Source organism: Podarcis vaucheri (assembly GCF_965113315.1).
Source record: "Podarcis vaucheri genome assembly, chromosome: 14".
Lineage (NCBI taxonomy): Eukaryota > Metazoa > Chordata > Lepidosauria > Squamata > Lacertidae > Podarcis > Podarcis vaucheri.
The window spans coordinates 47,061,564-47,077,877 of NC_138752.1; the positions used below are offsets into that span (position 1 = coordinate 47,061,564).

Genomic DNA, 16,314 nt, shown 5'->3' on the forward strand with positions numbered 1-16,314 from the left:
TGTTGTTGGATTACAACTCCCACCGTGCTCTTAGCCAATGCTTGGGCTAATGTCTTGTCAAAGGCAAGGGGGTTGTTTTTCTTCAGGGGTTCAAAAGCAAACGCAAGACAGTTTTAAAATGCCTTATGTGCTTTTACCTTGCCATACCATAAATATGCATGCCACCCAAATATGTTATCATACCCTTCAAGATCCAAAACATCTGTATTCTCAAGAAGTAGCCATTCCTTCAGCCAGCAAAAAGCTGCTGACTCATAATAAAGTTTTAAGTCTGGCAGGGCAAACCCCCCTCTGTCTTTAACATCAGTAAGAATCTTAAATTTTATTCTGGGCTTTTTGCCCTGCCAGACAAATCTAGATATATCTCTTTGCCACTTCTTGAAACAGTCCATCTTATCAATAATTTGCAATGATTGAAATAAGAATAACATTCTCGGCAATACATTCATCTTAATAACAGCAATTATACCCAGCAAGGAAAGCTTCAGATTCGTCCAAATTCCTAAATCTTTTTTCACCTGACCAGCATTTCTCATAGTTGTCTTTAAATAGGTTCACATTCTTGGATGTCATATTCACCCCCAGGTATTTTACCTTCTTTACTAATGTTAAGTCTGTCTCTTTCTGAAACCTCTCTTTCTCTATTAGTGTCAAATTTTTCTCCAAAACCTTAGTTTTCAATTTGTTCAATTTAAAGCCTGCCACTTGACCAAAATCCTGGATTACTTCTAGGGCCCTCTTAGTGCTGGATATCGGCTCCTGTAATGTCATAACGAGATCATCTGCAAAAGCTTTAAGTTTGTATTGTTTAACTCCGACCTGGATACCTTGAATCAAATGGTCCCTTCTAATCATATTTAGCAAGACCTCCAGGACCGAAATGAAAAGCAATGGGGAAATTGGGCAACCTTGTCGTGTCCCTTTCTCTATTTTAAACTCTTCTGTAACCATATTGTTTACTATCAATTTAGCTTTTTGTTCAGAATATATCGCACCTATACCATTTTCAAAGTTTTGTCCAACCCCCATCCCAAAGATTTTTCTTCATAAAACTCCAGGAAATGTTGTCAAAAGCTTTCTCTGCATCTACAAAAATCAAGACTGCTTTTGTGTTAATGTTCACCTGCAGCTTTTCTAAAATGTTAATTATATTCCTCGTATTGTCCGATAGATGTCTTCCAGGGAGAAAGCCGGCCTGGTCTTTATGTATCATCTCTGCCAAAACTTTTTTCAGTCTTCTAGCCAAGATATCTGCAAAGATTTTGTAATCCACATTAAGTAGGGATATGGGGCGATAGTTCTTAAGTTGTGTCTTTTCAGACTCAATTTTTGGTATAAGTGTGATATAAGCTTCTTTCCACGTCTCCGGCGCATTTCCTCCCTCCATAATTTCATTGCAAACCTCCTTTAATGGTTGGATTAAATAGTCTTTCAAAGTTCTGTAGTATTTGGAGGTTAGTCCATCAGGCCCTGGAGATTTGCCCAGTTGCATATTCTGAATCGCGCCTTCCACCTCTTGTTCAGTTATTTTGTAATTCAATAATACTTTGTTTTCTTGAGAAATTTTTTGTAATCCATTAGTTTTCAGAAATTGATCAATTTTCGACTCAATCTGCGGCCCTTGTGTATAGAGTTGTTTGAAATATCTCTGGAAGCAGCTTCTAATCTCCTGTGGATTCTGAATATTCTTTCCATCCACTTCAAGATTAGTAACCGTGTTTAGTTTTTGTCTCTTCTTCAGCTGCCATGCTAACAGCTTTCCACATTTATTAGCTGATTCGAAGGTCTTTTGTCTCATTTGTTTAACTTTCCATTCAATGTCCTGGTTTATCATTTTCGTATACTTGTACTTGATATGACTTAATTTCTCTCAAAATCTCTTATGATTTTGGTTTAGCTCTAAGTTTTTTCTCTCCTTCTCTTATTTTCTCCAAAATCTTCTCTTTTTTCTCATTTTGGGTTCTCCTTTTTATTGCATTTTGCTGAATCAAAAACCCTCTCATTACGGCTTTGCTTGCGTCCCAGATTGTTGTTTTTTCCACTGTGGTCTTCAGGTTTATTTCAAAATAGTCTTTTATAATTTTTGGGGCCTTCTTGGCGATTTCTGGATCTCTAAACAAGGCGTCGTTCATCCTCCATCTGAAGGAACCAGTCAATGTTGGTTTCATTTCCATTTTCACAGGATTATGGTTGGAGCAGGTTTTTGGGCAAATTTCCACTTTTCGGATCTTAGGAGCCATTCCTCTGGTTATCCAGATTTGGTCAATCCTTGTCCAAGTCTTTGGGGCTTCAGAAAAGAATGTCCCCTCCGGAAGGGAAAGCATTGTTTAATGTCTGGACAAGGTACAAAGATTTTCTGGAGAGTAAAACCCCAAGGTGGCTATCACCTATGAAAGCGAAAGCTTTGAAAAAACTCAACATGGAGGCTAAATGGCCAAAATATTGGGAAATTTTAGAACAGGAAGGTGACAAACTGAAATTGCAGAGTTATGACAAACTTAAAGAGAAGGTGCGAGACTGGTTACATTACTTTCAAATAAGAGAGGTTTATAACTTGGATAAAAAAAATGGTTTCAAGGTGGAAAAATCAAAGTTAGAAACAGAATTGTTAGAACCCAATGCTAAGATACTTCCAAGAATGTACAATCTTCTGTTGAAATGGAATATTGAGGAAGAAACGGTAAAATCTGCAATGATAAAATGGGCCGATAACAAATGTTGGAAATGTAAAGAAATTGAAGGTACATTTTTTCACCTTCGGTGGACGTGCCCAAGGATCAAGGCTTTCTGGGAAATGATATATAATGAACTGAAAAAGGTATTTAAATATACTTTCCCGAAGAAACCAGAGGCCTTTCTCCTGGGCATAGTTGGCCAATCGGTGTTAAAGAAGGATAGAACTTTCTTTATGTATGCTACAGCAGCAGCAAGAATTCTCATCGCAAAGCATTGGAAGACACAAGACCTACCCACCTTGGAAGAATGGCAGATACAACTAATAGACTATATGGAGATGGCGGAAATGACTGGCAGAATCCGAGACCAGGGAGAAGAGTTGGTGGAAGAAGATTGGAGGAAATTTAAAACTTATTTGCAGAAATATTGTATAATTTTTGAATGCTGATGACATTGAAATGAATTGCAGGGGTTCTAACAACAAGGTAAAATGTAAGATTGGATTAATAATAGATAAACTAATAGGACATAAATTTGCTGAACCAATTTTTAAAAGGGATACAATAATGGGAGACGTGAGGAAGTCAGGAAAATAAGTTAACTAAAAATGAGAAATTAAGAAAGAGGGAATTTTTTGTTTTCTTTTATATGTGTTTTTTCTTTTTTGTGTGTTCAATGTCTGTATTTTTGTATTTTGTAACTTTTTCGTTTTTGTATTTTTCTAAACTTTTCTATTGATAAAACCTAATAAAATATTATAAAAAAATCAAAACAAAAGCAAACGCAAGACACACAAGTGGTGAGAAAGTCTAAGGTTTATTAAACAGCAGGCAACCTATACAGAAGTACAACATCATACCCAGAGAACAGATGGCACCCACTTCGATTCAGCTTCCAGGAGCTCCAGAGACAAAAGTCAAGAGAAAGACCCCAGTCTAGCCAATCCAACAGCATTGCTGTTCCTGGTTTGTGTTGAGGCTCAAATTCTGGGTCAAATTCTAGAGGTTTATATGCATTAGGCGCAATTGCAAAATCCAATTGCCAAATTAATCACACCAGACATTAAGATTCCCATGGGTTGGGCTGCATGCCTAAAATGCATTTAATCCTGGAGTCCTCCCAATATATTACATCCGCGTTATCTCTAAACAAGGGAGGCCCATGCCTCTGCCATGCAAGCTCGGCAGCTATGAGAGGCTTCCGTTAGGAATTCAGGTCGGGCAAATATAAGCAACTGTCAGGCCTGAGACAGAAAGAGGGGTTGTCTGTTTTTCTAACAGCCTTCATTTAACAGTGATATGAAGGATTAATAGCGCCAGACCAACTACGCTTCTTCGAGTTACAATCCATCTTCCGGTATGCTGATGGAAGTCCCAAAACATGTAGGAGACTAGGCTGCCCAACCCCTCCTGTACACTCTCCTAGAGGCCTTTACCATTAAGTAAACAAACAAACAAACAAAAAAGTATAAATGTTCACCACAACCAGGATAATTCTCAAACAATTCTGGCTCTCTGGTGGTGGCTGCCATTCAAATCTTTATTTCTCCACACTGCTATATCATAAAATATAAAGTGGTGCACAATGTAAAAACATACTACCCCGTGTTAAAAAATAAAACTACAGATAACCATTAAAGTGGCTGGCTAATCAAAAATCAAAACAGCAGCAAGGGCCTGTTGACATCAAAAGCTCTTTAAGAGATGCCTGAAAGTCAACAGCTAGGATGCTTACTAAGTCTCTGGTGGAACAGCGTTCCACAGCACAGAACCAGCAAAAGTAAATTTATTTATTTACCTTCTTAATTGATACGTGTAACCCCATAGCAGTACTCCTCTAGGAAGCCAGTGTGGTGCAGTGATTCAAGTGTGGAACTAGGAACTGGGAGATGAGGGTTCAAATCCCCACTTGTGAGATATAAAAATATCAGTCCCAATGCCCACTTAGTCAATAGATAAATACTGCCACCACCCAGACTTATAGACCAGTAGGGGTACAATTTCAAAACTTTAGCAACCAGGGCTTCTCAGGAGCTGGAATGTGCCTTAGTACTTATCCTGCTTGCACATCCCTAATAAAAAGAATTCTCTATACCAGAAGCCTCAGCAATCTAGAACACTGAATTTAGGACCACAGTCTTTTCCCATGAATTCACAGATTTTTACAGCAAGAGAAAACTATCGGGGAACAGCCACACAGATCCTGTAATCCGGTGGCTCCCAAACTTCTAGAGGCCTCTGACTCCTTGGTTTATAAACTCACCCCCAGTGCCCCTTAACCTACCCTACCCTATAAAAAGGATTACAGTGGCACCTTGGTTCTCAAACGCCTTAGTTCCCAAATGCCGAAAACCCGGACATAAGTGTCCCGGCTTTTGAACATTTTTCGGAAGCCGAACATCCGATGTGGTTGTTGGTTATTGTTTCTGGGGCGCCTGCACCAATCAGATGCTGCGCCTTGGTTTTTGAACATTTCGGAAGTCAAACGGACTTCCAGAATGGATTAAGTTTGGCGCTTTTGTTTTTGCTATTTATTTTGCGTTTTTGAGGCTTTTTTGGTCAATTTGTTTTTGTAACTGTGTGGAAGCCAGTTCAGCTACTGACTGATTGTGACTGTGGAAATGGATAAAAGCCCCCCATCCAAACAATGACTATCATCAGTGCAAGTAAGATATATATATATTTATCATCTACAATACTGTCTTACTTATTTTCTAGTACAGTACATCGATTATTGCTTTCATTTTATGGATCAGTGGTCTCATTAGATAGTAAAATTCATGTTAAATTGTTGTTTTAGGGGTTGTTTGGAACGGATTAATCCATTTTACCTGTCTGAAGAAGCGTGCGTGCACATGAAAGCTTATACCCAGAACATACTTAGTCGGTCTCTAAGGTGGTACTGGACAATTTTTTCAGCTTTTCAGAGTCATTTACACCTACCTAGGTCATACTTAACCTGGTTCACCTACTTTGTGAACCACTGCTCTACTCCAATGCACAGGTAGAATTTCCACAAAATAAGACAAATTAGAAGTTTTAAACATTGGAATTACAGAACCACCACACAATAAAATAATAATAATCAAGACTTCACTAGTTAAACTTACCATGCACTTCTTTTACCAATACTGGCAGTGCCTGCTCCCCGAGAGACGGGCTTGGCACGTCCCAATTTAGTTACCAGGCAACAGGCCAACAAATTGCAAAGCGAAATATGTTCTATATCATATTGAAAAGGGGACAGCCCATCTTTATTTCCCCACCAATCCAAAAGCGGGGGGCGGGACTCATGACTCTTCCAGAACTACTCAGGAAATGATAGCTGGAAACAAGCCCAGCTGCAAGTTATCACCAATTAAGAATGGGTGTGACCTTGAGAACTTCATAGGGCTATTAAAACCCAAGCAGCTGAGAATAATTTTGATGAGGCTGCATTTTAATGTTTCAATATTTTAATTGTTGTATTTTAATCTTGTTTTTAAGTTGTATTCATTCAACTTGTTTTTATTATTGCTTGTTAGCCGCCCTGAGCCCGGCCTTGGCTGGGGAGGGCGGGGTAAAAATAAAAATTATTATTAAATTCCTTTGGGCCCTAGATTTTCCCAAAACCAGTATTTGCTTCCTCATGCTCCCCCAAACTACTCCCAAGAAGAAAAGGCCGAATTAGAAACGTAACCCTACCAATTTCAATTACAGTGGTACCTCAGGTTAAGTACTTAATTTGTTCCGGAGGTCCGTACTTAACCTGAAACTGTTCTTAATCTGAAGCACCACTTTAGCTAATGGGGCCTCCTGCTGCTGCCGCGTTGCCGGAGCACGATTTCTGTTCTCATCCTGAAGCAAAGTTCTTAACCTGAAGCAGTATTTCTGGTTAGCGGATTCTGTAACCTGAAGCGTATGTAACCTTAGGTACCACTGTACAGGACTTACTTGATTAAATCCTGACAGTCTGCACCTGTGCTGCAATTGTTTTAAAGGCATTTGTATTGTTTTATCACTTGTTGCTTGCCACTCCAGGCTCCTTTGGGAGGACACATATTAGTAAATTAACGACACCAGTTCACTATCCTAGCATCTGCAGTTTATACAGTATATTTGAGGAACGTGATTGTTTTATACATGCACCTGTGTGTGTTGCAAATATCTGAATAAAAGTGAGTATCTCCCTATAAAACCAAAGCAAAGGCCAGGTTGTTAAATGGTACTTGAAACTCGGGTAACCTGACCCCCACAGGTCATCTGGTATTCATATTCCCAATACCTGCTCCAGATCTCTCCCACCTGCAATACACATCCTTTAATAGCTCTCTCCAGGTTCTGCGAACTACATCAATCTCATTCAATTCCAATTTGGTCTCTATAGTGCTAAAAATAAATGATATTACGTGTGTGCGTTTTAAAAAATGTCAATGCGAATTCTCTCAAACAACATCTTGGCCAATAAGAAATAATCTGAATTTATGCCTTTTTGCTCAAGCAAAATATCCTAAGAATATCATTCTTATCTATCAAACACAGGCGTTTCATGATCACCTCCTGTAAATAAACTGATGTGGTCTACCCAGAAGCTGCCAGGCCTTACTTTTGTAATGAATGGTATTATTTGAATGGACCTAAAATGGCTGAAGACCACCACCACAAAATGGATGCTGTTGATGAACTAATAATGAACTGTGTTGATCAAAGAGCTAATGGGATGGAATGTGCATGTTCTGGCCAAGAGAACGGTACACGCAAGGAAGCATAGACTGGCTATACTACGCTATTTACAAATGATCACCCATAACTCTGTGCATGCCACCTTGAGGGGGAAAAGGTAGGATATAAATGGAATAAACCAGGCACGTCCAACAGGTAGATGGATGTCTGTAGTAGATCACTGGCTCCCACCAAAGAAGCTCAACAGCTTTTGCTCCTCCAAAAAAAAGTTGAACATTTCTGTCCTGGACCCCATAAAAATGGGACTTTCCTTCCTAAAAAAAGCTCAGCAACTTTGACCTGAACCTCCCAGATTACTGCTAGTTTTATTGCAGAGTCCCCTGCAATAAACAAACATTAAATGTAATGCATGCAGTATAAACAGGAACATCGTCACCTATTTACCTACGCATTATCTGAACGGATCCACTGTTGAGTTTTAAACCTTTTATATCTAACTGTATATCCACGGAAGCTAAATGAAGGTCTTAAATACGGGGGGGGGGGGGGCACTGGGTTGTTGCTTTTATTTCAATTATAGATTCTGTGGTTTTATGTTTTGACTTTGTTCTGTGAACTACCCTGAGGCCTCAGGGTATAGGGCGGCAAATCAATTCAATTAATAAAAATAAAAATATTGTCTATTTCCATTTCGGGGGGTTTATTCCCATCTTCCTGGAGCAACCATTTCCCGCCTGGCCCCAATCTACACATTACACATTTAAGAGTCTTATGCCAATGATGGTGAATGACAATAATTAGCGGCAAATACTAATAAAACCTGAGTACATTGCATACTTACACATGTAACCAGGATCTTACGGTAAAGGGTTGGGTAATAAATAATGATAATTATTTCCATTACCACATGAAGCGTATTTTCCCTCCCTGGAAATATATTTGCATATGTTTATGTATATTATGTATATTTATGCTTTCGTAGATTTTCACGGGTACAGGAATGCAGGTTTTGGTGTCTTCGGGTGTCTTCCCGTGTAAGAGTCGGGGTGTCTGTGCGACGTTTCGACGAGGTCTCACTCGTCATCTTCAGGCTGGTGCTTTCGGCTTCTTGTTACTGGAACAAAGCAGAGTCTGGTGTTTGAGTTCCTATAAATACTGTTGAGGGGTGTGGTGTATAGAAAAACTCTTCACAAGCTCAAGAAAAACTCTTCACAAGCTCAAGAGGTCAAGAAAAAACTCTTCACAAGCTCAAGAGGTCAAGACACGAAAGCTTTAGCAACTAATCTACACTTAATGACCCACCCAGTGGTATTCAGAATATCACTCATGAAATCACCCAAGATATCCCTCAAGTAATTAAGGAACAAAAGAAGAAAAGGCACACTAATCTAGGAACTTCCTCTCTGCCCAGAACGTTGGAGGCTATACACCACACCCCTCAACAGTATTTATAGGAACTCAAACACCAGATTCTGCTCTGTTCCAGTAACAAGAAGCCGAAAGCACCAGCCTGAAGATGACGAGTGAGACCTCGTCGAAACGTCGCACAGACACCCCGACTCTTACACGGGAAGACACCCGAAGACACCAAAATATGTATATTTATGTATATATATATACACACATTATTTCAGATTCAGTATATATTTGCATATGCTTATGTATATGTGTATATTATGTATATTTATGTATATATACACACACATTATTTCAGATTCAGTAAATATTTGCATATGTTTATGTATATATGTATATTATGTATATTTATGTATATATACACACACATTATTTCAGATTCAGTATATATTTGCATATGTTTATGTATATATGTATATTATGTATATTTATGTATATATACACACACATTATTTCAGATTCAGTATATATTTGCATATGTTTATGTATATATGTATATTATGTATATTTATAGTGGAATTTAAGTTGGAAGCATGTGGGAGTATATGCATATATATGTATATATATATGTATATATATACACACATTATGTATATATATACACACATTATTTCAGATTCAGTATATATTTGCATATGTTTATGTATATATGTATATTATGTATATTTATGGTATATATACACACACATTATTTCAGATTCAGTTAGGTAGCTGTGTTGGTCTGACACAGTCGAAAAAAATTAAAAAACTGTCCAGTAACCAACTAAGTTTGTTCTTATACAAAGCTTATACCCAGAACAAACTTACATATTATTTCACTTGTCGACCAAGCTCACTGGGTGTGACACTCCCTCTCAGGCTAGGGTTGTAGTGTTTATAACACGGGGGATAACGGAGAAGAAACCACGCGCGCCACCTTGGACAAAAGAAGTTGGGATATAAACAGAAAAACTACAGGCACCGCCCCTCCCCCACTTACTCACCAGTCTGCGCAGGCGCGGCAGGCGCTCAACGGAGGCTCCGCGCGCTCTCTTTCTCCCTCGCCTCGCCTCGCGCCTCCCTCTCGCGCCGCGTCTGCCGTTGGAGGCCGTTGGAACGCTCACGGCGCCATCGTTCTAAGGCACGCGCGGCGTTAAAAGAGGGGGTAAGGGCAGCAACCGGGGGAATTAACCGCGCAGGCGCTTAAAGCGAGGAGACCATCAAGCAATTATTCTCTCTGTCCAATCAGAAGCCGAGGCATCCTTCTCCTCGCTAAAAGCGTTGGCTATTTGCTGAGCCTCGTCTTGCCTGGGGAGAACGTCCGCTCGGCCAATCAGGAGCGGTCGTATCCTGCCTTGCCACGCCCTTCTCCTCCTCCTCGCTCAAGCGCCTTAGCCAATCAGCGGCGAGCGCAGGCTATAATTTATCTGGAGCGGGAGACAGCCCGGAAAGAGCAGCATCTTCTTCGGAGCGGGGGGGCGGGGGGGGGGCGGGACTGAGACGCGTGGTTTCCTCGGCTTGTTCATACGCGTGTAACGTGTGAACGTGGGGAACACGTATGCATTGCAGAAGCTCACAGCAGAGGGCCGGCAGTGGCTACAGTTGCCCAGGGGGTAGAGAGGAGCAAAGATTTATTCAAGCGAACCGACTTAAAGTCACGTCAATCCTTTGGGGCCAATTTAATTTCCTGACCTGGAACGTGTGAAATGGGCCTGGAGATTAATGGGACACAACTTGGCAGATAAAGAGCACTCTTGTTTTGCTGATAAACACACTGGCTTCTCTGCATTCCTTACTTGATTTTATGATACATTTATTTTTTTAAAAAAGCATGGCAACAAGTTAAGTCGTTTCTTTTTAAACAACAATGCTGTAGTCCTTTGCAAACTTACACAGCTGTAAGTCCAACTGAACACATAGGACCTATTGATTCCTGCATTGCAGGAGGTTGATTCTAATCTAACCCTTTGAAAAATGCCAAGCCGGAATAAGTATGTGTGCATGCACAACCTTAAGTTCACCACAAATCTTTCTCAAGCTAAAAGTGAAAGAGCTTCTATTTATTTCTTGCATTTGTATCTCACCTGTTCCACCAAGGAGCTCAAAGTGGCATATGTGGTTTTCGCCCTCCTCATTTCATTCCCATGATAACCCTGTGAGGTGGTCAGAATAAATAACAATAATATCCTCCCAAGTACCCCTATTTTCCGGGGAGAGTCCTGGATTTACAGAAGCTTTCCAGGTTTCTTATTTGATCCTAGAATGTCCCACTTTCCCTTAGGGCGTCCCTATTATAATTGGGGAATTGTTGTAGGGTATGCAGTGAGCATCATAGCTAAGTGGGGGATTCAAACCCTGGTCCCTCCCAGGTCTTAGTCTGACACTCTTTAAGCACTCCACCACCGCCGGCTCTCTTTCATGAAAACAAAACTTTTAAAACGGAGCTGCACATTTCCATGCCCGTTTTAGACCTTGTCCCGACATCTTAATTACGCCCCTTGACATTTCCAACAAAGCAACCTGCTCTCTCATACACAGATTAAACACATCCCATTTAGCATAATAATCTGTTGCAACCTTCTGGCCCCCTTTTTTTTGCAACCCTCGGGTTCTAAATTAACTTCGCAGCCATCGCAACAATTCACTATATATGTTCTGTTTTCTGCTTTTCCTTCCTCCCCATTTTCTGCTTGCTTTTCTGTTACCTGATCATTCCAATTTACTGTCTCTAAAAAGAAGTAATGAAGTAAATAAGTAGGAGTTGAAATCTACAGCACCAATCCTACCGTATGTGTGTTTTACTCAGAAGTGAGTCCCACTTCCTGCTAACTCTTGGATAAGTGTACACAGGATTTTGACCTGAAACTTTCAGCCTTGTCCTCAAGTTTATAACCTGCCATTCTAATAAAAGCAAGCAGTTTATCTACTTGGTCACAGAGGATAGTAAACAAGATCAGAGATTTGTTAACGTTTGCTTTTTAAGAACTTATCACAGCAGGGGCATAGAAACAGAGCTTCATCCCCTAAACAAGTGGCAAATGCTTGCTGATTTTTTAAAATTTATTAAAACGCTTTTACCTGTGTCCAAGCAAAGATATAGGTCCTTGAAGAAGCAATTTCAGACTAAATCAGAATTCCTGAAAGGAACTACAATTTATGATCTATGACTTACGATTTTGCCATTAATATCCCTCTCCAGGTTTTACTGCTGCCTTTCTCTGTTGTGTAAATATAAGAAGCTGACCTAGCTTGTACAAACCACAGCAGGCTACAATGTTACAGTGAATTTTTAAAGCACATCCTGACCCGGAAATCTACTCAGAAGTCAGCCCTACTGAGTACAATGTAGCTATTGACACTATTCCATCTACTGGCATTCCTGCGAAAGAGTTTTCTATCTGGGGCGCTTTTTCTTCTTTGTTTCTCTCTTAAGCTTGTGTTACTGCTGACTACAAGAAAAATGAAACAATTTCGTTACTCGGGTTGCCATATTTCAAAAAGTGAAAATCCGGACACAGAAATTGTTGATCTTTGCAAAATCTCAAAAGGTTTTTGTTATGTGCTGAAGTTCTCACCCTGGGCCAGCAGGGTGTAGATACTGTAGATAGTTTTCACTCAGGTCCGCATATGCAAATAAGGAATTGAAAGTGGCATTCAGTGATTGGATAGTTACAGAAATAAAGCAGACTGATGCCTGGACAATTCAGTAAAATCTACCACTAATGTACTATAAATATAAAAAAGGTAAAGGACCCCCTGGACCGTTAAGTCCAGGCAAAGGCGACTATGGTGTTGCGGCGCTCATCTCGCTTTCAGGCCAAGGGTGCCGGCGTTTGTCCACAGAAAGCTTTCTGGGTCATATGCCCAGCACGACCAAACCGCACGGAAACACCGTTTACCTTCCCGCTGCAGTGGTACCTATTTATCTACTTGCACTGGCATGCTTTCGAACTGCTAGATTGGTAGGAGCTGGGACAGAGCAACGGGAGCTCACCCCATCGCGCAGATTTGAACTGCTGTCCTTCCGATCAACAAGTCCAAGAGGCTCAGTGGTTTAGACCACAGCGCCACTCGCATCCCTTTGTGTACTATATATATACTGCAGAACAAACTTGCAGAAAATCACCAATCTGGAAGTTGCTAGGGTTCACAAGTGGGGAGGGTTCTGCTTTACCTTTACCTTTTTCTGCTGTACTGAGGTCCTCTTGTGGGCTTCATGTGGTACTCTGGTGGTCCAAGCTGAGAACAGGATTCTGGACTCGATGGGGTATTTGGTCTGATCCAGCAGGGTTCTTCTTCTTTTCTTATTACTTTAACCGTGCATGCAAAGTGTTCTGCACCGAGAAAGGACAGTTTAAATGCTTACGGCAATGATGGTGATGATCTTTTTATGCAGAAGAGAAAGCGCTCCGTCGCTATGCACCAACAGTCTCGGTGAAGTCAGCCAGCTTAACCTCTCTTAAAGGATGCCGTCGCACGAGCTAATTTTGTCTCTTGTCCCCCTGCCCTCCAAATTACTGCTTAATGTTCCGTGGTGCATCCATAACTACTTTTCTCTGCTTAAGCTTAAACGAACAAGGATCCAACTTGTCTTTATAAACAGGAGGAGAATAGCTAGTAGGCACAATAGGAGAGGTTGTTTGGCAAAGTAGCACTGCTTTTGCAGTGTGCGGAGGGCTGGGTTTTTATCCACTCGTCTCCGATCCAACTAAGTCATTGCAGACAATGACCAAAAAAGAGAAGTGACTCTTTATGTGACACTGTTGCTAAGTGTATGTCCGTTGCCTTAAATAAAAACTCCAGCATCTGACTCCAGTGACACAGCTTAAAGTCATGTGCTGAAAACAAGAACTTGCTGGCTCTGCATTTATTGTTGCTGCAAAAGATTTCTATAGGATGTGGTTAGTGGGAGGATGTTCTTAGTGGTTAGCTAAGGCGGCGGCGTGTTAACAGATAGACTATAGGAAAAATTCTCTTGTTTACTTGCATGTATAAAAGGGTCTGCAACAATTCAATTCGGGGTGCAGCTCTGAACAAGCTTTCCTGTTTTGCCTGACAAGCTGTTACCATTCTGCTGCTGTAGAAACAAAATCTGAATCGGTCTGTTTGAAGTGCTTCCTGGCTGTGTCTCGCCATTGCTGGCACGAAGTGACTTGGCCATGCCCGAACCTTGGGTGGGCTTTTGCCCACGTCAATTACAATGACCTGCAGGGGATCTCCAGGGGTTTTTGGATCAGAGTCCCTCCCAGCCCTACCTAGAGATGCCGTATATTGAATATTGGACCTTCTGAATGCAAAGCACATGGTCTACCAGTGAGCCGCAGCGCTTCTCCAGCGGAGACACGACCCTTTCATGTAGGTACAGTGGCTGAAAATTTACAAAAGAGGAACTTGGAATAAAAGAAGGAAAATGAGGCGAATGAGTGGTGTGGCAATCGCAAGGACTCCTGTGAGGTTACTGGGAAATGGGGAAGCGGGTGGTGCTGTGGTCTAATCAGAAGGTTGGCGGTTCGAATCCCTGCAATGGAGTGAGCTCCCGTTGCTCTGTCCCAGCTCCTGCCAACCTAGTGAGGCAAGGAAAGAAGGGCTACCCTTATGCTATTCATATAATCAGTTATCAGTAATCAATATATTCATATATGCTCACACATAATCAGGGCTTACAGTATTTTTATAATCCATTTTGAATCAAAGGAAAGCTTTTGCCTTAGCTAACTGCAAACTGCTTGGAACAGCAACTTTAGAACCGACCTTTCCCCTAGAAACATCCTTGTACCCTGAACAAAGGGGAAGACATGAATCAGAGACACTGGTACAAAATCCCCCTCAAATGCAGGCTAAAATAGTCCACAGAACAGGAAGGGCCAAACCACAAAAACTCCAAAACTCCCTGTTCTGTCAGAACTAGGGAAAAGGTCAGATTGTGCATCATTGTGCATCATTTGTGCAGATAACGGAAAGCAGAAGTTGGGAGTAGAACTCTGCGCTTGACCAGGAGCTGGGAGCATGGCAAGAAGCACGCTAATTGGCTAATTTTCACTGGCGTTCGTGACTGTCTCATGATTGTCTCATGATCTGTGATTTGCTGTGATTTGCTCAGGTATAAAGACCTCAGGATTTGTGTTTCTCGGGGTCCCAGTCCTTTTGGAAAAAATTCCAACTGGATCCTTATTGCTCAGCAATAAAACCTCACCTTCTCTTTCTCCAAAAAGCTGTGTCTGCCTGATCCTTGTTCACTCTAAGTGGGTATCTACTTTACTTTCACGTGCTACACTAGCAGTTTGAAAGCACACCAGTGCAAGTAAATAGGCACCGCTGTGGCAGGAAGGTAAATGGCTTTTCTGTGTGCTCTGGTTTGCATCATGGTGTTCCGTTGCACCAGAAGCGGCTTAGTCATGCTGGCCACATGACCCAGAAAGCTGTCTGTGGACAAATGCCAGCTCCCTCAGCCTGAAAGCGAGATGAGCGCCGCAACCCCATAGTTGCCTTTGACTGGACTTAACCGTCCAGGGTTCCTTTACCTTTACCTTTACTGGTGTCAGGCTTTGGAGAATCGGCCTCCACCCCTCCGTGGCAGTAGATAGGAAGATCAAATGAAAGGAACGGCTTACCAGTTAGAATCTTTAATAATCACAGCGAGAGAAGAAAGAACACATCTCCTAGAAATGGCGGTGCTCCCAATTAAGGGATACTCTCCCCACCATCCCTATTAATCTTCGTCACTTCTACCTCTTGTAATCTGATCTTGTACCCTCTGTGCTTTCTGTTCTGACACTTTCTGAGCTCTCCGTGACTTTGGAGAAGGAGGGGTGGATCCAGAGACTCTGAAGAATCTATTAACTCTCTATCTCTTCTAGTGTTTCTTTTGCTAGCTGTTCCCCATCCAGTATTTCCCAGCTTCTGCCTTCTGAACTGTGCCCCTCTGCAAACTACTGTTCCGAATCTGTGCTGTCCTCCTGCTCCTGGGAAGATTCAGGATCAGGATCAGGGGAAGGGGATGACTGTCAGTATTTTCATCCCTCCCATTGCAAAGATCACCAGATCATGTTTGTTTTACTTTCTGTCTCAGAGAAAGGAGGGGGCGGAAACCACTCTTCTAGACTTCCGTCCCTAGCATTGTGCCCTGTTTTCTTTGATCTGTCTAGAGACTAGATGGCAGCATGAGAGAGCTGAATCTCTCGTACATGTTTGTTATGTTCTTTTATTTGTTTAATCAGTAGAAATAAAATTAGGTATGCAACGAAACCTCCACAGTTTTGTTTCCGTTTCTCTGCTGCTTTTGAGGTGCTCACAATAGCAAATGTGAGTCCACTGCACCAGGAATGCTGCGCTGTTGTTCCTGTGTTCCTGTGATTGGAAGGTCGAAGAAGGTGCTCCCAACACCCAGCCCATGAAGGCACTGAAGACGTGGGCTGTATATGGGTGTACAGTCAATGACTCCCACTATTCTTCCTCAGTGCAGCCCTCTTCAGCATGGTCCCTGACAACTGAGAAATGTGTGTGGAGGGCACCTCAGGATGAATGCTCAGTGAGCAGGTCGCCTGGAAGAAGAAGAAGAAGAAGAAGAAGAAGAGTAGTTTGG

The 16,314-nt window shown here is 41.5% G+C and overlaps 1 protein-coding gene across 7 annotated transcripts in view; it reads right to left on the minus strand.

The window, feature by feature from the left end:
• The window catches only part of ATF7IP2 (activating transcription factor 7 interacting protein 2), a 35,349-nt gene extending 21,803 nt beyond the window's left edge, over window positions 1-13,546 (minus strand). For 2 of the 7 annotated variants that reach the window (XM_082199738.1, XM_082199734.1), the window contains exon 1: window positions 12,913-13,523. In XM_082199738.1, coding sequence (XP_082055864.1) covers window positions 12,913-12,950 — 38 coding nt within the window. In that variant the 5' untranslated portion in view covers window positions 12,951-13,523. Of the gene's footprint in view, window positions 1-9,736; window positions 11,700-12,912 lie in introns of those variants that run through there. The other 5 variants (XR_014213662.1, XR_014213663.1, XM_082199736.1 and 2 more) reach the window with 5 other exon arrangements.
• Between the last annotated feature and the right edge of the window lie 2,768 nt (window positions 13,547-16,314).